Source organism: Temnothorax nylanderi, unplaced genomic scaffold, assembly GCF_030848795.1.
Source record: "Temnothorax nylanderi isolate EJ_2023f unplaced genomic scaffold, tnyl_v1.0 TNYL_tig0010_pilon, whole genome shotgun sequence".
NCBI lineage: Eukaryota > Metazoa > Arthropoda > Insecta > Hymenoptera > Formicidae > Temnothorax > Temnothorax nylanderi.
In genome coordinates, this window is record NW_027249072.1 from 1,574,562 (window position 1) to 1,596,736 (window position 22,175).

General features: G+C 36.9%; 1 protein-coding gene and 1 long non-coding RNA gene across 5 annotated transcripts in view; one reads left to right on the forward strand and one right to left on the reverse strand.

The window, feature by feature from the left end:
• The window catches only part of Dpr1 (defective proboscis extension response 1), a 335,719-nt gene that overhangs the window by 185,429 nt on the left and 128,115 nt on the right, over window positions 1-22,175 (reverse strand). The window contains exon 1 of one of the 4 annotated variants that reach the window (XM_071726739.1): window positions 3,792-4,471. The exons of the other annotated variants lie outside the window; for them this stretch is intronic. Within the exon in view, the coding sequence (XP_071582840.1) occupies window positions 3,792-3,827 (36 nt within the window). The 5' untranslated portion in view covers window positions 3,828-4,471. Of the gene's footprint in view, window positions 1-3,791; window positions 4,472-22,175 lie in introns of those variants that run through there. 4 annotated transcript variants of the gene reach the window in all.
• LOC139787563 (uncharacterized) overlaps window positions 8,062-22,175 on the forward strand; it is a 214,149-nt gene continuing 200,035 nt past the window's right edge. Inside the window, exon 1 of the long non-coding RNA XR_011722657.1 lies at window positions 8,062-8,869. This is a non-coding gene — a long non-coding RNA (uncharacterized lncRNA). The remainder of the gene's footprint in view (window positions 8,870-22,175) is intronic.

Consider the following 22,175-nt stretch of genomic DNA (forward strand, 5'->3'; position numbering starts at 1 on the left):
TTTACTCTATACTTTAATAGAACGTTAATTCTGTGCGATCTAACTTTTCAGCCCTGTAGCCAACGAAAGTAACGGTATTATAATGAAAATATTTGACTTTGACATTAAAAGGTCTGCGTAAACATAGTAAGGGAGCATAATACTTTAAGAAAAGAGTGGATCGCGAAAGAAGCGTACATATTTACATTAGACGATATCTCGGCGGGATTCCCATCGAAAGAGAATGCTTTTGTGGACGCGGCGATATATCCCGCCGTTGCACTGACAGTTATGAATGGTCCGGTATTGTAAAGGAGAAATTTCACTTGCTCCCGGTCCTGCGTTCTTTTTTCTACAATCCCGCGCGATGAAACCCGACGAATATTTCTCTTATCGAAAACGCGCGACTCTAATTCTGGCGTCCATCAGCACGTCTTATGATTTTCAATCCATGCCATACTTTATTTATTTATCTAGTATATTTATTGAATTAATAATAAAAAAGTTACTCAAAACTGAAAATCTCTTTGTTCATTTTATTTATCCAATATTTTGAAAATAAATACGAACAAAGAGTGTTATTTATTTATTCCGAAAAAATACAAACATTATTATAAAAATATAAAAAAAAGATAAAAAAAACCTTTTTAAGACAATTCTTCATCTAAGAAAGGCTATTAAACGAAATAATATGTTCTCTTCTTGTGATCGCGTTTCAGCGTCAAAATTGCATTTTATCTTGCAAAAACTTCTGCAGGATTCAATCTGGAAAGTGTACCATAAGAAACTAATATTTTGTTCAACGAGGCTAAGAAACACGAGATACCGCAAAACGTAATCGCAACGTCGTATCGTGTTGCGTGATTGGCAAAATCTTCCGAAATGCGCCAATATATACGTCGCATTCGTTGAAACAGGTACAAACAATTAATCTTGTTTAGAGTGTGAATATAGACCAACGCGCCTAATAACATCTCCGCGAGATAGCAAGAAGCGTGCCGTTACCGTTGCAGTCAGCCAACCCTTGTAATTATCCATTCACGTGCATAGAGACGCACATTTTCACTCGTACACGCTAAAATCTCGAGAATTCGCAAAGCCGGGGAACAGCAAAGACGTTCCAATTAACGCAAATCCAATTAGCGTAAAAAATTTCGCGCACCTTGATACCGACGATAATTTACTTAGACTCGGCGTGGTTGCTTTTGCACGTGAAAGTAAGATTACATTAATTCGCGAACGAAGCAGCTTGCGTTATTTCGCACATGTATGTTCTCTTTTTCTACTATTGGAAATATTCGCAATGACGACATAAATACGATTTTATTTCGAACTATTTTTTATGGAAATGTAATTTTTATTTGTGCCATTTCATGGAATATTAAAAATCATTAGCTTTTTGCACTCGTTTAAGCGATCAATTTCTAATCAATTATGATGAGAATATTTACAATTATTTATTTATTTCTTTCTCTTTCAGTATATTTCCAAAAGTAGATTATTTATTTAAAAACAAAATAACATATTACAAAACGTTTATAACTCGGTTCATAAAGATAAAATAAAATGGAATGTTTTACAATTTATTTAAATAGGCTATAAATAAATTCATACGCAAACAACATTTTAATTTTTTAGTTAATTAAATATCTCATTCAATTAGCTTTAATAGGATTAAATTAATCCTTTAGTTGTGTGATTAAAATTTTGATATCGCCGATTATTGAATTTGACCAACACGACTGTCAAATTTGGGAAAAAAATTCTTTTGAAGCTGCGGATTAAGTTTACATTTTAAATTTAATGATAATGAAAGGGAAGACAATAAGGTAAAATATCACAGGAAATACTGCTCTGCATCTGGTTTTCGCGAAAATTCAATTGTGCCATTTTTACAGAACAAATTTCATTGTACAAATATTACGGCGCAATGCAACTATTGAACGACAGATGGTTCGTCCCCTGTCCCAAAAATTTTATTTTCTTTGAAAGCAATTGTTAAAAATGTAAAGATCGCCAAACTTCATCGCACACGTGCACCTTTCCGCAAACTTCGCTGCGCCCGAAATCAAATCAACTGGTTAATTAATGAAATGAAATATCGAGAAGCTCTCCCTTCTGCGTTGAAACTAAATAACTCATACACACTACTCGTCGATAAATGTATTTGGCAGCACGTGAGATCTTTACTTTTTGGAACACGTTTGCTCGTTAACACGATCGCGTTTTTCAATTTTTCAGTTTGCCCCGGAGAGTCGAGTTACGAAAAAGAGAATCAAAATCGCTCTTCGTTTTCAAGAAATTCAAGAAATTCAATTTATTATTCGTGTTATACAACGCTCTCGATGTCCGAAATCGGAGAATATGTACCAAGGGCATTATTTTACATCCAATGCATGCTTTTATTAAATTTTAATACCCTCGTAGAACCTTCTTATTATATCTCTATATTATTTTCAAATTAAATTTGCATTTAAACATTTTATATATTTAGTAAATTATACAAAAGCACATAACAGGTGCTCTTTAATTAATGAAGAAATAATGTAATTTCTGTACAAATAATGTATTATAAGTGGAGCAAGTTTTTATTTCCATAAAAGCTACACTTTGAAGCCATGGCTCTTTGCGCGACTTCTATATTCCATTTTATTCTTCTTTTCCCAGCACAACGTAGAAAATTGTAATACTTGGTAGAAAAGATACAAATCTAAAGAAGCAGCTAGCAGAATAGCGTATTCTCGTTTAAAATAATCTTTTTCTGAAATTTCAAAAAAAAAAAAAACGGCAGACAATAGACAACGTGCGTAAGGAAATTATATCCAGTAATTGGAAGCTATAATTTGATTAAATAATTGTTGTTTTCGCTAGCGAATTGACTGTCTGACTTCCATATTCCATTTTATTCTTTTTTTCCCCGGTAACAAATCGTAATACTTGATAAAAAAGATACAAATCTAAAAGAAGCAGGGGGGAAGCAGAATACCATATCCTCGTTTAAAATAATCTTTTTCTGAAATTTCGAAAAAACGGCAGAAAATAGACAATGTGCGTAAGTGAATCTTATCGGCAGTAGTTTAAAGATATAATTTGATTAGATTTAATTGTCGGGTTTCAGTTTGTTTTCGCTAGCGAATTGACTGTCTCCCGAGCTCACGTAGCAAAGATTCCGATTCAATTAAAAAAAAGATTTCAAGCAACGTGTAACTCGCACACGCGCCTCACATCTGGTTGCTTAATCGAAGGATAAAAAGCGAGAGGCAGAAACGACAGTCACCGTCGCGCGTCGTGTCGAAATTGTAGTAGCAGTGGCAATTACGCGGATAAAGCAAACGGCAAACACTCGGCTCCTCCGTTATTAATTAGCGACGGTAAATCGTGGTCGGTGTGGAACGCGATTGCAAGTAAAATAAACAGATGTATACGCGAAATAAATTAAAAATTTTAATTTTGCTACAAATACATACACAAATATACATGTGTATATGCAATGAAATAAAGAATTTTAATTTATTTCGTTAAATTAACGTAAATTCTTTAAAAAATATCATGTACACGAAATATTCTGTAACGATAATGATCGTTATTAAATCTCTTTTACGACAATAAAATATTATATGCTTCGCACGCGATAAAATATATAAAATGAAGCACGAGGTTAATTCGATATATTCCCGTGTTTATAATTTATAATTTATATCGCTCTTACAACCACAATTATTCATTTCATTTTATTTGCAATGTATATAATCACGATGTATATAATTACAGATACAGTCGCTTACGCGAACGTGATGTATTAATTTACTCACAGATCGGGGAAATCGCTGAATCCTCGCCGTCGACATCTCGCTGACGACTCCATTGTTCCGGGTTTCAATTCTATTCACTCGCGGTGACGCAAGTCGTTCGAAAAATCGGCTAATTATGCTCGCGCGAGCCGATAAACGTCCACGTAACAACCGCCCGTTAATTCACACGGCACTCCCGACATTTCCGCGGCCGGCGCGGAATAACGGATCGCGACGCACTCGAACGCGTGAAAGATTTGAAGCTATCGCCGGCAAACTTCACGCCGTTACGCGGCATTTCGCCGGCTCGTAACATAATCGCCGACCCGTGTACGAGGAATAGTTATTATCGGCCCGTAAATTCACTCGACACTCGCTCTGCGCTCGACCGCGATACGTTTCGCAGCGAGCAGCGCCATACAGAACGACGCACGATGCGTCTGAATATCTCCGCGTATCGTTTTTCCGACGGGAAAAATAATGGCGCAAGGCGATCACGAACATTTTGGAGCGTTTTCGCCGCGACGCGACGCTCCGCGCTCGCTCGAACGCAGAGAAACGCCGTTAATCGTGATTGTACGTACTAATTGATGTCTTGAACAACAATCACTCACGAAATTCGTCTTTCAGACTCGCCTCCGATACGCCGGAATGCGCGACGAAGCGGAGCGATCGCGCCGAGGCTCCGATTCCTTCGTACTCTCGCGGAACACTGCGACTAGTGCGACTACTGTAAGCAAGCGGGTAGCGCGCGACCGCGCTAGTCAAAATAATAATAATAGTCGCGCGTTCGCCGAAATTCCCGGTACTTATTCTCCCGGCTAGCGTCGAGCGTCCCGTGCAACAACGACAACGTTATAATATCGCATATATTTCGTGTTTTTCTAATACGGAGATATATATAAATTATGAGGCATTAATCAGACTGCAGAGGTGTCAAAGTATTAATCATAAGGCTGCTATTTCATGTATCGTACGACAAAATTTTCAAGCGTATTGATTGGCTAACTTCTCGAGACTTGAGAACTTTTCTATCTTGTAACCAATCGGTAAGGGCCTGAGCAGAATAGCTGACTTATAATTTTAAGACAGTGTTTTATGCTTTAAATCTTTGTTTTTAGCAACGCACAATACTGTCTTGTGTCTCAAGTCTTAAACGAGTGTACAAAGTGTCAACATTGTAAGACTTGAGACACAAGACAGTATTGTGCGTTGCTAAAAACAAAGATTTAAAGCATAAAACACTGTCTTGAAATTATAAGTCAGCTATTCTGCTCAGACACTAACACGGTTGAAAAATTTGTCGTACGACAAATGAAATAGTGCCCATTCAAAGATATGTAAAAATAGAAGTGTCGAAAGCTAGAAAGCAAAGTTCATCGCATATTTCAACCTAATAATATGCATAATTTTCTCTAACTTTATATTAGAATCTTTATTTTATTTCCTCCTTCTCCTTCACTTTCTCTCTCTCTCTCTCTCTCTCTCTCTCTCTCTCTCTCTCTCTCTCTCTCTCTCTCTCTCTCTCTTTCTTTTTTCTGTCGTTCGTTAATAATGTCATATATATAACGAAGGTAACTAATTAAAAGCTCGAAACAAAAATAAAACCGAAAGTGTTTGAACAAATTTCGAGATAAAGAATATTTTTCTCGTATGCTCTCCATGAACTTCGCTTTCTAGTTTTCGACATTTTTATCTTTATCTTTGAGTTTTATGATTAATACCTTGATAACTCTGCAAACGATTAATGGTTTATATATCCGTATTATAGAAACATGAAACATGATTACAGAAATGCGGAAAATTTTATTAGAAATACGATATGTTTGGAATAAAGTGAAATAAATCCATTATACCTATACGCTTATTCCGATTACCGTTGAATATTTCGCGTCATCGTAAACTCTTTCATTATTTGTACACCGAATATTTATTGCACGAAGATATCTTTTTTATTTATATATTTAATATTATAAATCTTATCAACACGCGTACGAAACGATATTTTCATTCGCTTTTATTACTATTATATTAATGTTACTGTTCTATGTTCGAATTATTGTTTCAATCTGTTTTCGAAAAGCAATAGAGAGATTTGTGTTTTCAATTTTTAAACATGTATTTATTAAAAACAAACAAACGCGGAACATGTATTTCATTAAAACGATATTAAAGTCAAATTTACAAATATCCGAATAATTAATTTATCGAATTATTCAATTATTTTCATGATGATTTGGATCTTGATACACGAAAAATCGAATTTATCCGAATATGAGAATTTTTCAATTTGGATTCGTGCGCACGCGCGCGAACTATCCAAAAAGTACTATAAAATAACGGTTAAGTTAGCTAAAATTTATTTAGTATTTTTAATTCTAAAAGAATATTTTCCACGGCGAAAAGTATAGTTGCAGTTAAAACGATCTAAGCATGTAAATTGTAAACCAATTACTATTTCTTCATTAAAATCGAGAAACACAGGTATTTCTGTATTTCAAAAAGTTGAAGTACTATCGTAAGATATTCTTGAGTCCAAATCATCATTTATATAAATGTATAATAATATAAAAATTACACGTAATTTTAATGAATTTTGCATTTCGTGTTTTGCAGGTAGTTTTGTAGGTAATTTTTAATAGTTTAAACCTAAATTCGCGGATTCACCTTTTTGTATATTATATTTCGGATTATTAGATAATTGAAGCATTTGAATTTGAATAATCATCTATTAATTATTTCGGATATTATATTATTCAAATATATGCGACTGAATGAAACTAGGTAAACTGAAACACAGAATTCTATTTGAACTAGATATTAAGCGATATATGCGAAATCACGCGGGCAAAATAGTAGATTTAATTAAGTTACATGTATGTGCGATAAGTTTGTTCATTTTATTTGTCACACCTCCCGCGCATTCCCTCCTCTCTCTCTCTCTCTCTCTCGTCTCTAAAGCCTGAATATATACGTGTTTCATTCTGCGTGCGCGAAAAAGCAAGGAGACAGTTAAAAGAAGCAGATTTATTTTAAACAATTTTATTTGGATATTCGGCTCCTCGACAAGCCGGCTGCGTCGAAAAGTTGTTTGTTTTGAATCGCGTAGTCGAGCCTCGGGCCAGGGGCCTCGAGCTCGAGCCGATTCCGAGAAGACGCCTTCCCCCCCCTCCACCCCCACCCCACTTCGCGCTGCATTGCTGCGAGCTGCGTACGGCACGGGACGGGGCACGGTCATACTCTCCCCGGGCCCGGGCAAAGTAGCACGCAAACGAGCGCGGAGCGGCGGGCGTCGAAACCGCCGAAAGATATCGAGGACCGATGGAGATTATCGTAACATGTAATTTAGAAGCGTATACGATCGTTCTCGACCGTCGCGATGTACAGTGAAATAACTATACAGTATCTATATCACAATCTATCGAGACTGCGTAATTTAATGTCGTCAATTCCACTGGCACGCTTCGTTTCGTGTCGAAGCGGGATCGCGCGGTCCCGCATTGCACTTTCGCGTTTTTTTTGCTCCAGAGATTCTCAAAGATTTAATTGAAACAATTTTATTTTGATATTCGACTCGTCGCCAGCCGGCAGCGTCGAGAGCCTAATTGTTTGTTTTGAATCACGTAGCCTCGGGCCTCGAGCGACTCGAGCCGATTCCGAGAAGACGCCTCCTCCCTCCTCCCCCGCCACTCACACCCAACTTCGCGGCCTTCGCGATGCGTACGGAACGGACATACCTCACATACCCCCGCGGCCCCGGGCATAGCAGCACGCGAGCGAGCGCCGAAAGGTCAAGGTGAATCGGGAATCGGGAACTAATTCAGATCATCGTAGCACATAATTTAGAGGCGTGCGATCGTTCTCGACCGTAGCAATGGTCAATGAAAAGGTATACGGTGTCTGTATCACACAATTCATCGAGACTCTGTGTAATTCAATATCTGAATTCTGCCGGCACGCGTCGTTTCGTGTCGAAGCGGTCCCGTACCTTCGCGTTCTGTTCTTTGCTCCAAGATTCTCAAACGTGGAGTCCGCGTTTCTCGAACGCGTATCGGGAGCGTCGGCGTCGGGAGTAATGACGGGCAATCGTCGTAATGTACTCGGCTTACAATTAGCGCGCATGAGTCGCGAGTGATCGCGCCCCGTTGCGTCGAGCCGAGCCCGGAGCCGACGTTTCCCCCGTGCGATCGAAAGCGATCGGAAAAACTCCGTTTCATCAGAGTATTCGTCTCGCGCTAATTACGTAAAAAGCATCGTAAGCGCGACCGAGCGTCAACGATAGTGAGTGATGAACGTGGCGAGATATCGGTTTCGCATTTCGCATAACAGCCGCTCGCGGTATACGTGGATCAGTAGTTGCGCCGTGCCATCTTGCGCGAGATATCTTTTGAATTTTTCAGTTGCGAAATTACGTCACGAGCGTGCGACGAGCTTCGGGCTTCGGGGGAATCGGGAGTGCCGGGCGAATTGACAAGCGGAGTATCGCGTACCTCGCGTTATTTACACGCTCGAAGTGCATCGCCGAATAAAGTGCCGAGTGGCGGCTAATTAACGCGCGCGGTAATTAGTCATGTTTTTCGCGTCCGATAGTGTGAGTGATTATTCCCGTCGACGGCGAAGGAGCGGATCGACAGGATGACATCGGCTGGTGAGTTTTTATGTCTCGTCATTTATTTCTCGTCTAGCCGCGACTTTGCCACTTTTATTTATTAGCGATATAATTACAATTTATATTCGTCTTTATCGATTGCTTTTTAAAAGTATATCCTCTTTCCCTCCTGCACGTTTTATCGGTTCTCTTTCAATTATACATATAAATTTTAGAAAATGATAACGAGAGTCAGACTTGCGTACAAATCAGTCGTCAAAGAAGCACAGTTTTTTTTTAGTTTTGTGCCAATTAACGGGGATAAGCTTTTGAAGCGAGATGTAATCATTGCTACAATTTTTAATTAATTTCGAAGCTGCTGGAGTTCGCGCCGCGTAAATAGAGAGAATTTTTGAATATGTTTTTATGTTTTTTCTTACAGATGGATACGAGATCTTCGTTCTCGGATGTTGCAGCAGGCTTGCAGGTCTGATTTTTGCGCAACGTCTTGGTAAGTGGTATTTCATTGTTCTTTTTATCGTACGTTTTATTTTGTGCTGGCTTGCGTGCGATTCCCTCCGCCTCGAGCTTGGTCTCTCGGTATAAATAGTTGAGCATAATTTGACACGGATTTTTAATGAGAGGCATTTGTTTCTCTCGAAATTATATTATGTCGCATGTGAGAGATTCATGAACTTCAGTGGAGAAATTATATCTCTATTCTCTATTAATATAAACCGGACTTACAATGTCATAAAGAATATATTAATACGTAAATATGAATCCACGCGCAGGTGATCCATTCTCTTTAATTAAATTTTAACTCGATTTCCTTCACGGTATTTTATTTATTTAACATTACCTGAGCGTTACGCGCGCGTATGAATTATGAGACATACATTCCGTTACAAAATCCTCGCGATTCTCATATTTTACAAATAATTTTTCCATTTTTGTTTTAAGTTAAAAATTGCTCGCTAATGGCACTTCCTGATAATCTTGCGTGATAACAGCGGGCAGTTATGCAAAAGCATCTCGCGTATCATTCATTCCACGCTGCGATTTAACATTGTTATTGGAAACTCGAGGCCAGCAAACTGTCGATAATCGCCGTTTTTATTTTTATTTTTTTCCATCTTCTTTTCGCGATTGTCCGCAACTCGACGTTAACCTGGTTAACTCGGGATAAGAGCGGGGGGTGCAGTCGCGATCCGATGATCGGTGTATTACGGTTATCGCTAATTAGCTCGCGCAGTGCATTACGGTGCGCGGCAGCAACGGGGGAAATTTTATTTTGACAATGATTGCGCGCATCGCGCCGGGCGTTACCGGGCGTTACCGGGGTGATTCATGCGCCGGGGCGAAAATAATTTGCGGCGGCACCGGCGCAGCGATTGCGATTGTAATTGCTCGCGCGTATCCCCGGTATATGAAGTCATACGTTTCGAATGTCCCTATAAAGCAGTTATATTAAATTGAGAGGGATCGCATGACCGTCCGTGTGCGCCTGCACTCGTCCCGAAATTTACCCGGAATACGCTATACATATATTCACTGCCCGCCCCGGAGATTCCGTTTGCGCAATTTTTCGCGCGCTGCTCACACGCGGCCGCATTCTTTCAATTTGCCGTCGAAATTCTGCAAATTTGTCGCAAATTTGGATATACGCCAGAATTCGGATCTACCGGCATCAATGCGTTGGTAACGAACGTTACACGTTACTGGGTTGAGAAAAAGTTATAACGACGTGACCGGGGTTGTTTTTTTTTTTTTTTCATGAAAAGTTGTGATCGTTTCGCGCGAATCTGCAAATTTTTCCGGGAGTAATTAATGCAATTCTCTTTAATTGGTTGAGAGAATTAATTATTTTTATAACGCTTAAAATAATACGATAATGACGCTCGCGACTTTATGACAGAAACATTGACAATTTAGGAAAGAAAATTATCAAAAGTATGTCACATTGACAGATTAATTAGTCATTTCAAAACTAAAACTTATGCAATTACGAGTAGCGTTATTCATGAAATTATCAGAAAATGTCTTGGCGAGCAGTTCTTAATTCAAAACGAGAAAATCATTTACGACAGAATACTGAGACTAAAACGTGAAAATCGCGAGTTTTATGATAAAATGTCTCGTAATTTATATGTGAATGTAACACGCTTAGTAATATTAAAATGTCTGAAGGAAAACGATCTAAAAGTAACGTTAATAAATTCTGGTATAATTTTTCGTTTTTCTTTCCACATTAATTCATCTCGCGGTATATAATTTAATCGATACTGGCAATGAGTGCTATGTAAAGTTACTTTATACGCTTTTCTTACTCATGAATCTTACGCAAAATTAGATATTCCGCTCTTGTACTTTTTACATATCTTATTTTCTAATTTTATTCTCTCTTACAACTGCGTTACTCTATGTAATGGTCTTATCTTCTAATCTTATCTTTTAATCTTATCTTTTTAATCGTGAGTAAATATTTTTTGATTGCGCATAATGATTTGGAGACACCGTTAAGGCACCTTTGGCCGTATTAAAAATGCTCATCCGATCTTTTTTTCGTCTTCACGTTGACGTTCGGATGAAAGACACGTAGGTATACATGAATTTACCGCGAGAGCCATCGCGAGCGAAGGAGCGGTAAAGGTGGCGAGCATTATTCTCAACGCGTTTATCTCGCGGAACGCCGCAAAACCTCTATGAGATGCAGCCTCTTGGCATTCTCTTTCTCTCCTGCCCGCCGCCATGCCCGTGCCGCCGTAAATGCCTGAAACGCTGCTTTTGTTGATCCGTACGTTCGCGTTCGCGTTCGCTAGGAAACGAGCCTGCGGCGCGGCACGTTACGGATTAAAGCGCGGAAACGCTATTCTGACATCTTTCTTGACTCCGCTTTGTCCCGGAGCGGCAGAAGCTCTGCTTTTACGCGGGTCTTGCGAGTAGGAAAGAGAAAGAGAGAAAGAGAGCGCTGGAAATACACCTGGGACGCGCTGTTTAAAAGGACACAACGCGTTCACCCCGTAATGAGGAGTGCCGTACAAACTCCGACGAGAAATCGTTAGCGCTATTCTCGTTAGGACGGTTAAACTCGTAACGCAATTATCCCAGTTATGTACAAGATCTTGCTCGTTCGCAGTTCACATCGAGTATGTTAACTCGCGTGCTATCGTGTACGAAATCGAGCAACGTTCTTGTTGTCGTTACGTCGCATATTCGCGAACGGATGTCTTTAGGGACTCGCTTTCGCAAGTTCTTTGAAGGTAGGTAATCGCGACAATAAATCGCGACATGCGATATATTCACGTATTGAAGATATGATTACAAGAATGAAATACCGTGATATAGAATTATATCATATCAGTAGAGATGATTATGCAGCGTTATAGTAAAGAATGATTTTAATATAACTTAATACTCGATAAAATAATACATGCAGTTTTCTTCACTTTTATCGCGCTCTCTTTCCCAATTATTTCCATTATATTTAATATAGCACGACAGGGGAAGGTTCGTATTCTGCATTGTAAGAGAGTTCGCGATTCGCAATGAATTATCGTAAGTAATTGGGTAAAAGGATTGGATTAAAAGGATGAAAAACGTGTTCCTCGATAAGGATTACGCGGCGCTAATGAAAATTGGGGAGATTATGAGAACGCGCGGAGAGAACATCTTAAATATGTTCTCGTAAGCTGCCGCGACGGAAAATTTGTGTCGTGTTGCTCTCGCGGTGTCTTTGTAACAGCCGTACCAATACTAGCGCGCGATCGTATATATGTAGGCACATGCGTGTGCATGTGTGCAGTCGGTCGTCTTAAGGTACAAACCCCGAAATTTATCGCCACTAAACACGACACCCTGAAAACCCGCCTCGGTACCTGTTCCCGAAATTGCGCGAACTTCCCGTAATACGTATCTCCGCGATGTAGACGCTCTTTATTCGTACGTGTGCACGTTTCACCGTCAACGCGAGTGAGACAAGCAAACCGTTGTCGTCGTTACAGCACTGAATTGACACTATTGCCGTGAGAATGTCGTTTGAATTATTCGAGATGATATCAGCTAAAGAGCTAGTCAATTGATATTGACTTTTCTTCTTAAGGGCAGTTTAAAATATTAATTTATCAATGTGGAATTATAGATTGCAATGCGAAATCTTTATAAATTTTTAATTTAAGTTTTTTTTAATGTTTCATAATATAGTTTTAATACAATATAATATTTTCACTTTTTTGCAATATGTAATATTTAGAAATGGGAAACTAAGATAAAAAAAGAAATTTAAATGTATTAGGTGCTACACAGAATTATGCATTTGAAAATGAATATGAAATAGATCCGAAAAGAGCAGTAGAGTTAAGGATGTATATCATGCACGATATCATGCATATACATAATGAATTATGCTTTACATGAGTAAATGAGTAGAAACCTATCATCCGGCTGGTACACCGTGAATGTTGTCTTCGTAAATATTTAACTCGATACTTCATTAACGAGGCGTCTAATATTGAACATTGGGGTTGGCAAATAGGGTCGACAAAGGGTTAGCAAATAGGAGTCTCATGCTAAAGTTACCTACTGAAGTAAGTTAACTTCAGTTTTCTCTAATAGTAGGATGCTGCTCATGTACGTTTTGCTTCTCGTATAACTTGTCTACTATAAGTCTATCATACAACATGACTAATTGTACTAAGCTACCCTTCGAGATATAGATAATTTAACAAATTCAAACTTGATGAAATCAAAGCGCTCTTGTAAGAAGATCGACGAGGATTTGACAACAAAGCGTTTTAATTTTGAAAGATTAAGTTACAGATTTCCGGTTTAACTCAAATTTTCGCCAAGTCGCGAAATAAAAAGTGAAATTAATATGTGTGGCAAGTCAAGATTAAATAAAACTCTAGAACTATTCTATAACATATAGTAATACCTCTTAGCAATGAAATAATTACTGTTCCTCTTAGTTCGGTCCGTGGTACTTTGCGGTTGGTACACTCAAGACATCTTGCTGCACATATATGTATACTTGACAGCTTATGTATTATTTCCCGTTTGCCGCGAGGATTCGCTATTCGGTACGCGAACGTCAGACGAAATCGTACACATCCGTATAATAATGTTGATGAGTGTAAAGGCCGCGAAACGCGAACAATGAAATCGCTGTGGATTGCTCGAGCGAGCAGCTCCCGCGACGTAAGTCCGGTAATATTTAATGATAAAGCGATGGAGGTGAAATGAAGTGAACTATCTAAGGTATTCACAATACGTCCCGTGCACGTACAGCCGCAATGAATTATGATCTCGCGGCGTGTACATCAGTAGCTCTCAGCTCTCCCACGGGACTCTTCTTTACGCTCGTGCCGGCATTTTACGCGCGCGTTCGCCGCGCGAATTGCGTAATCGTACAATTTCTTTGGACTTTTTTTTTATCACGGCATTCAACTGCACCAGGGAGAACTCCGGATCACCCGCTGGCAAATTTTTGTTATCTGCGTTGTACTATGAAAATGAATGGGCAAAATGGTTATTTAAATGTAGTTTACTGCGAATGAATCTGTGTTTTAGTGCCGTATAAGATAACAAAGCAGTCGCGATGTTCCACTATTCACTTCACAGCTCTTACAGCTCTCTCATTTGTCTCTTACATAATCAGTTAGAAGCTTGCGGACAAATTGATTACGACGACAATTCACGTAAGGCTTATAGAATCGTCGATTTTGAGCTTTTAGATTCACAATAGATGAACACTCTTATTAGCTATCAAAGGATATATTTATATCTTTTATGAAATGGTAGTTAAAAAAGTAGACATTATTATATTGTATTATCAGTTTATTACTTCTCTTATATTTTAGATGCGATACAGTATTTTAATATAGTTTATATAATTAAATTAAACTCTTCGTGGATTTTGTTCGTTAATAAAAGTTAATGAAGCCACGAAGACGTTATCGCGATTTGAGTACCACGGATCTCTCCCCACGGCACTAATATAAATTCCTCTTATGCTTGCTTTCTAGCGCACGGTTCGATATCTGATTTAAAGCTGATATAGGTCGACCGTTAATTTTTCCCCGTTTTATCATTTGACGTTTCTCGAAATAAAAGAGGATACAGGAACCCAATTGCAATTTGCGAGTGCCAATAAATTTTCAACTCGACTCGGGATTATCATTATGTGCGTTATCTGGTCGCTTATTGAAAATAAAATATATGTATAAATTTTTTGATATCTTTTTTATCGAAAATGATGAAACTCGTGCACAAGTCGGAGAAAGAGATGGAGAAAAAGAGAGACCTTTAATTCATAAAAATTCCTTCCTGCGCGAGAGAATCTAGATAATTATTGATTGCATATTATTGGATTTTACCGGATTTTATTAATGTTTCACTTTTTGATTTATAAGTTAATCATAATTTACATTATTTCTACATTATGATAATATCCGGATAATACAATTTTCTGTCATTAGGGTAAATTTTATCTCAATTTATGAAAGGCATTTGTTCGTGGAATACGTGATATTTTTAATAAAACAGACGTTTAATGGTTATATTGAAAAATATTTATAAAACATTTATCGTGGGCGAACGCAAATACACGATAATGTACAAAACATTTATTTGATTTTTATCGTCATTACATTGGTAAAATTATTTATTGAATCTTGTTTTTATATATTGTTATATTGGACATTAAAAAAAGCTTATTTCTATATGAGCATGATGTATTGCTCATTGCATAGCATATTGATTTTTTTTATGACTTTAATAAATGTTATTTCTTACATATTGGTGCTATAAATGCATCATATATATGCACGTATACACGGTAATAAAAAAGATAGGCGTCATAAATTTAAGACGGATCCTCTACATTAAATAAAAAATCCGAACATAAATGTATCTCTGAATAAATTGCTCTTAAATCATATTAGTTTTTTATTTTTGCACAATGTGTTTATATCAAATTAATCTTTTTATTATTTAAATTATGACAAAACCGTTTAAAATGTTTTCCTTAAACAGTCTGGGAAGACTTTTCAATGTATTATTTCATATTATTCGAAAATCAAGCCTTTGTAGACACATGTTTACATTGCTTGTTTTTTCTTTCTCAATTTTTTGATAAACATTGGTTTTTCCCACTTTTCTATTACGATTACGTTTTATTTGGATCGCTTTATTTTTGCAAATTGCGACGAATCTAGTTAAACTGGTCTACACTTCACACTGACGCAAAAAAACAAGAGGGAAAAAACGCGAAAAATCTAGTTAACATATCCACTCGCGTGGCGCCCCATCGTTAAATTCGCCCGACGGGCCGCGACGAGACTGTTATCCGTTTGTTTGTTTTCTATTTACGGGCGTCGCTTCGCGAAATTAAGAGAAATCGTTTAGTTGAGAGCATGCGTATACAGAGTGTTTCGTAGTTTCCTGTAGTTGAGAAATGTCAGCTCCACTTTTCGTTTCCTAGCTTGTAACATATTTTTTCCGTGTGTGATAAATGTAATCTCTTCCGAAATTAAATTTTGGCATAAATAACTAATTAAAAGTTTTTAATGTTGTGTTTACATTATATGCATTACATTATATTATTATGAATCCTTTAACGTTTAAAGAAGAGATCCGATGGTTAATAAAATAAATAAAATTCCAGACGTATGAAATATTTGGCAATTTCGTAATTTTACTAATTCATTATTCGTTAATCATATGTATAACGCATTTAATTGATATTTTTAAATAATTTTAATTTTAAATAATTACAAGAGGAAGAGATACACATTTTGTGTCATAATCTGTCTTAATATCTTTTCTTCCGACTGATATGTATATTCTTTTTAAATATATAGTGCATATCTCTTGTATAAAACGTTAAGTTACGGAAACGATCGGACGAAAAATGTACTTGTTTTTCTGTCAATGTGTGTCGCTAGCAAGGGGTAAATTTGCGTCAGGGGAGAAAATTCACGGATGGCGTCTCGCGGACTGAAAACTTTCGTGGTTCCCCAGCGTGTCGTTTTGCACGGCCGGCGCCGAAAACAAAATCCAGATTGCGAGGGGGTTTAAAGTTCTCCGCGACGAAATCTTCGGTCGAACTGTTATATCTTGCGATGTCGGGTAAATGCAGTCGGGACGAAGGCATGTCGTTGAGTGCCGGCGAAGAAAAGGCGACAGAATCACAATGGGAGTAGCTACAAACGCGGGGGAATCTTCGTTTTCAGATCTTCGATCTTTATAGAGACGTACGAGTGTTCGCGTTCTTTCGATTCGCGGGAAGTGAAGATAAATGCCGACAATTCCTCAAGTAATAACAATGAAAGTAGCATAGCATCGTTATTCGTATCATGTTTTATGGACAGCCAATGGAGAAGTGCGTGACACATAAAATGGTTTATTAAGTCCTATACGTATTGATGACATGCTAATTATATAATTAATGATATAGCATTTGTAAAACAGTGTACATATAATATATATGCAAGAGATGTAAACATTTTCAATTAAAAGTAATTCTTTCCGCATTGCTATTTCTTCTCAAATTAACAGACATTCTTTATTAATATCGAAAATATTTGGGTTATTGAAGTACTTTATTTTTGCAACTAGCTTTTTCCTATTTTCTATTATGATGTATATCGTCTAGTATATATATATCCTAAGTCTTCTTAAAATAAACTATCGGATCGACTCTGTAATAACGTCAGAATTTTTTACTTCGAGTTTGCTGCAGTTTTTGCGCGATCTATGGATAAAATTAGAACAACTATGCTCTCAGTCGGATATAGATATGAATTTATAAATTAGATACTGGTATTATCTCGGTTGCAACATTTTGATATTCTGATTCTAAATTTATTTATTTCACGGTCTTTAAATAATCGTTAAATAGATGAAGCCTTAAATTCTTGAATGACTTATTTTTAACAAGAATAAACGATAGTACATCGCAAATTAGAAACATTGTTACATTAGTCTAAGAATCAATAATATATTACGAGGATTACATTTTTAGTCCATCTATTATTAACTTTTGATCAACAAAAGAGCACGCTTGATAGAAGTGTCTTTGCTTTAATACTGTCACATCCATCTTCTAGGATCGATGAAGAAACGGTCATTGCAGTTTAATGGATGTATCTCCATTACTTGAGCATTATATACTATTATGCAATATTACATCGAGATAAAAAAATGAATAAAAACATTTAAATGAAATGACAGACAAAATGTATATGGATTGAAATATCCGTGATTGAAGAGCGTACTTGATCACTCAAGCATTCGCTGAGTAATATATTGCAAATAATTTTCTCCCATGAAACTTGCAAAGTTTATCGTAATTGAGAGCGATTTTATACGTATCCTGTATTAAGTAATATATATACGAATTAATCACTATAACACTTCCTCTCATAAATTATTCCATTTATATTTCGTCGAAGCTTCATTCATTAAATCAAACTAGAGTATCGCATTAGTTTATAACGGATGTGAAAAGTAATTAATAGCCACATTATTACCATATCACGGTAATTAAACCGTGTAATGAAATTGAATGAATCGTAGCATTGCAATCCCAATTAATGCTGCTTTCACAGTTCTACTGTCGATAGAGCTTTTGCGTGATCTCTAATTAAAACTTTTGTGCGTTGATATAGTGACGTTAAAGCGTGCATCAGAATTTGTGCATTTTCTTCCTGTTCTGATAAAAAAATTAGATATTAAATAACAAGTATATTATTCTTGTAAGACTTAAAATAAGTGAAATCTACTGAAATTGAAGACAAATAAATAGTATTGCAATATTTAATATTAAATGTTTCATTTTACTTATTTTTTTGAAACGAGAGACACGAATTTCCAACGAAATTAAAAGGAAGAGAAGTCGAGATTGCCCTCGAAGGGCGCCTGTTGGAAAAGAAGTTAAGTACAAACGGCAGGTTCTTTTTCTCCGTGAATGATAGACCGTGAATCTTAATGCGATGCAAATCCAGGCGTTTCGCGGGAAAAAGTTTCGATGCAGTGGCGCCATAAATCAGGAACCCGCCCGAGATTCAATTTAGTGACGCGTTGGCGCACAGCATAGTTTCTGCAGTTAATTAATCTTCATAATCTTATGACGGGGCCGCGATCTCGGGACATTCTTCCCCAGATCTCAATTTGGAATGGGCAAAATATGCAATTCCTTCAAAGAGACTATCCTGAGGTCAATTTCGTTCGTCGAATAATTATGTGAATGGTCGGAAAGATTGAAAAAGTGGCAAAAAGTGGCAAATTTTTATTAACATATTGGTTTAAATGACAAAAGAAATTGCATATTGATGCAAAGTTCTTAATGGAGATGATAGAGAGATTTAAAAATTTTTAAGAACATATGTATTTTTCGATTTTGTAATAGATTCAAAATAATAAATTAGCGAGTAAATTAGTTGTTGCAATTAATTCCGTTTCAATAAACTTTTATATATTTTAATTTTTTGGTCATACATTATGACGTTTGAACATTGAGAAAAAGAAATGTCGTGTATTTTATGAAATATTAGCAGGTTATCATTTCCATGGGATTCATAGCCCTTCCAGTCTTGTAAAACTAATAAACTTTTATGGCTATGGAAGTCTGTCACAACCATTAATAAATCTCGTTTCATTCAGTTAATACATCTCTTTCTTAGAATATAAATAAGTGTCTCAAAAGATATTCAGTTAGTAATTTTTTCACGTCGGTAGCTCGTACATAAAGAACAAATTATATATAATTTTATTAAAAGTTATATAACTGCACGCGCTTTCAAATTGATTAACTACAGTGCTGCCGACGTCTACTCCAAAACTGTATTTTTTCTTTCAAAGGAATCTCATTTCGAGATCCAATAAAAAGCCGCTAGCAGACCGTACAGACCGAGTGTTTACGTACGAAAGGCGAAATTGAAGTGTACCAGCGCGCACGGAAATTTTTTATTTTGCGTTTGAAATGCATTTTCACTCGTTCGACAACAAGAATCCAGCTTTGATTTCAAACGGACCGGAGTTTGCTTTCAATTTTACAGTTAATGTTTCATTGTAGTGTTATTTTGTTTTCAGTTGGCACGCAGCCGTTTTCACGATATACAAAACGTATTTTGCATCTGTATGATCGATCGGTTCCCAGAGGTTAAGTGGATTAATTTCGAGATCCATAGAAAATGAAACCCGGTAGATTAATTCGCAAATCTTCTCAATCGTGCATTTTTGACCTCCGTATGAATTCGCCGGTAATATGTTCAGTTTAAATCAAATGTTTCGGGGATCAATAAGGATAATTTTTACATAATCAAAACGCAAATGAAATAAAAGATAATAGAATTATAAAAGAAAGAATCGTGGCACCCCTCGACGTTTAAAAAATAATATTGTCGTTTTCCAAGATAATGTATTATGCATTAAAATTTTGATAGGCAATGCAAATAAAATACAATTAGATATACAGCTAGACAAAAAAATTTCAACATACCGATTTATTAGTTTAGGATTTATAAGTTTTTTTGTATTACTTGCTACATGCACAACTATTTAACATGCTTAAAAAAAAATTTGTCTATACCTACTCGTATTAATTAACAGCTAATCAGCGGAAGCAAACATATCGATGTTCCTTAAGCAGAGTTTGCACACGCAATGATTAGATGCGCCAATCGACTAGCGCCAGTAAAAATGCAAGTGCAAACACTTGATACAGGCTGCGATCCACTTGACGCTACAAATGCTTCGAAGCATTCCTCTTCTCTTTTCTTTCAATGAAGAAAGAAGGAGAAGAAGAACGCTCCAAAGCATTTGTAGCGTCAAGTGGACCGCAGCCATAAACTGGCGCTAGTAATGTGGCGTTTATTGGCGGTTATTGGCCAAAGCATATAACCTCAAAATTTGAGGTTATATGCTTGCTGTCATTTACTGTGTGTTTAATTAATAATAGTTAAATATTTTCCATATTATACGCCAATAACATCACTGTGTAAACATTTGTGAGTTTACCAGTTTAATGACAACGGTTTCTGGCGCCAATGAATGCCAGTCAGTTGGCGCTACTAATCATTGCATGTGTAAACGCTGCTTTAGGAATCAAATTAGAATTAAACGGTCCAAGCTTTGACAGCCTTATATTAATTTCCGTATATATATATATATATATATAGAGGAAAGTCCCCTATTATGAGACAGGATCCTAATATGAGATATGTTAAGCTAAAAGGCCCTATATAGGCCCCATCTGTTGATCCCACCATGGAAAAACCTCGCCATCTCATATTAGGATCCTATCTCATAATAGGGGACTTTCCTCTATACACATATATTTTTCCAACTTATTTAACTGCGCGCCGATTTTTTATCGGATTTGAAACACAGTTATTGTTGGAAGTAAAACCCTTCCCTCCCCGGAATTAAATCGATTTAATTATCTAAAAACTGTAAAGAATTTATTGCGAAAAATATTATCTCAGTCAGGATTCGAACCTGGAACCTCCCTCATTCCGTGAAGGGTGTCGTACCAATTCGACTACCGATGAGGCATGTGGTAATATTTATCGTAATAACCGGTTAATCGCTGCTTTAGGAATATTCCAACATTTCTAACATAATTGTAAAGCATCGAAGTATGGCATATATTACATGCAGTAAGTAACAAGTGCAGTTACAGTGATTTTTAATATTTCAACTTTTAACAAGACGATATTTAATTTAACATAAACTTTGTTTCATCAAAATTTGATAAATGAATATAAATAAATAGCAAAATCTTTTTATCGTGACTTTTTTTTAAGAAAAATTGCAATACGATTTTCTGATCAAACTATAGATAGAAAGTTTATACATTTTTAACAGATAAAAAAATCACAGCTTTTCGATCTAGCACATTTTCATTTATCGCGGTTGCTTCGCTGAAAAAACAAAAAAATGACGATGAAAAACGAGCTAAATTACTATTGCAATGCGCGTTCGATGTGTCAGCATCCTCGGATAGGTTAAAAGTTACCTCCGCCGACCTTTCAGGTCGGCTCCATATTTGCATTCGGTGGTGTCGCGTTACATAAAAAATAAACTCCACTCCAATTACGGGATCGGAAGGACTTCGGAGGACTCAGCGCGGCGTGCGCGACTCCCTTTCACGGGAAATTGTTGGTTATGTATCGCGACGGAAACTTTCGCGATGTCGGAAACGCAAGTAGGTAGGTAGGTTTTGCCTGTCGCGACGTCGCTATGGCTTGCATTCTTCATCTGGAATATTGCCGCAGCCGGCGGGACTTCGTTTAAAGTTCGGTCCCATTGTCGCGGAAAAACTTGAGAGCATCTACTTCCTCGTATCAAAGAGCTCGAGAGATTGCGTCTCGTTAGAGACGAGAGCACCCGGGCATGATATAAATTTTCACTCACTCGACATTTCCGGGAGTCTTCGAATTCGCGAGAATTAAACGTATCTCGCGGACGAAGATCCAACCAAATCTTTAGTATGAATTGAAGATTCGGTTCGATTTTTGGATGGGATAATTGAAGACGAACATGTGGAAGTAATTGTTAACCCTTTAATTATAGGAAACAAAATATATAAAAGACAATATTGAATATAGTAATTTAAATATGAATGCAATAACTGGGTTAAGTCATTGTTATATAATTTACTTGTAAAGTCAATCCTTTTGATACGCTATGTAATTTTAATCTGCTAAAATCGAGCATAGTTAATAATATCATGGTGAACTTTAATTGGTTAATATTTGTGATGTTAAATGTGTGAAAATTATAGAACACGCGAAATAATTTTCAAGTGCACTCGA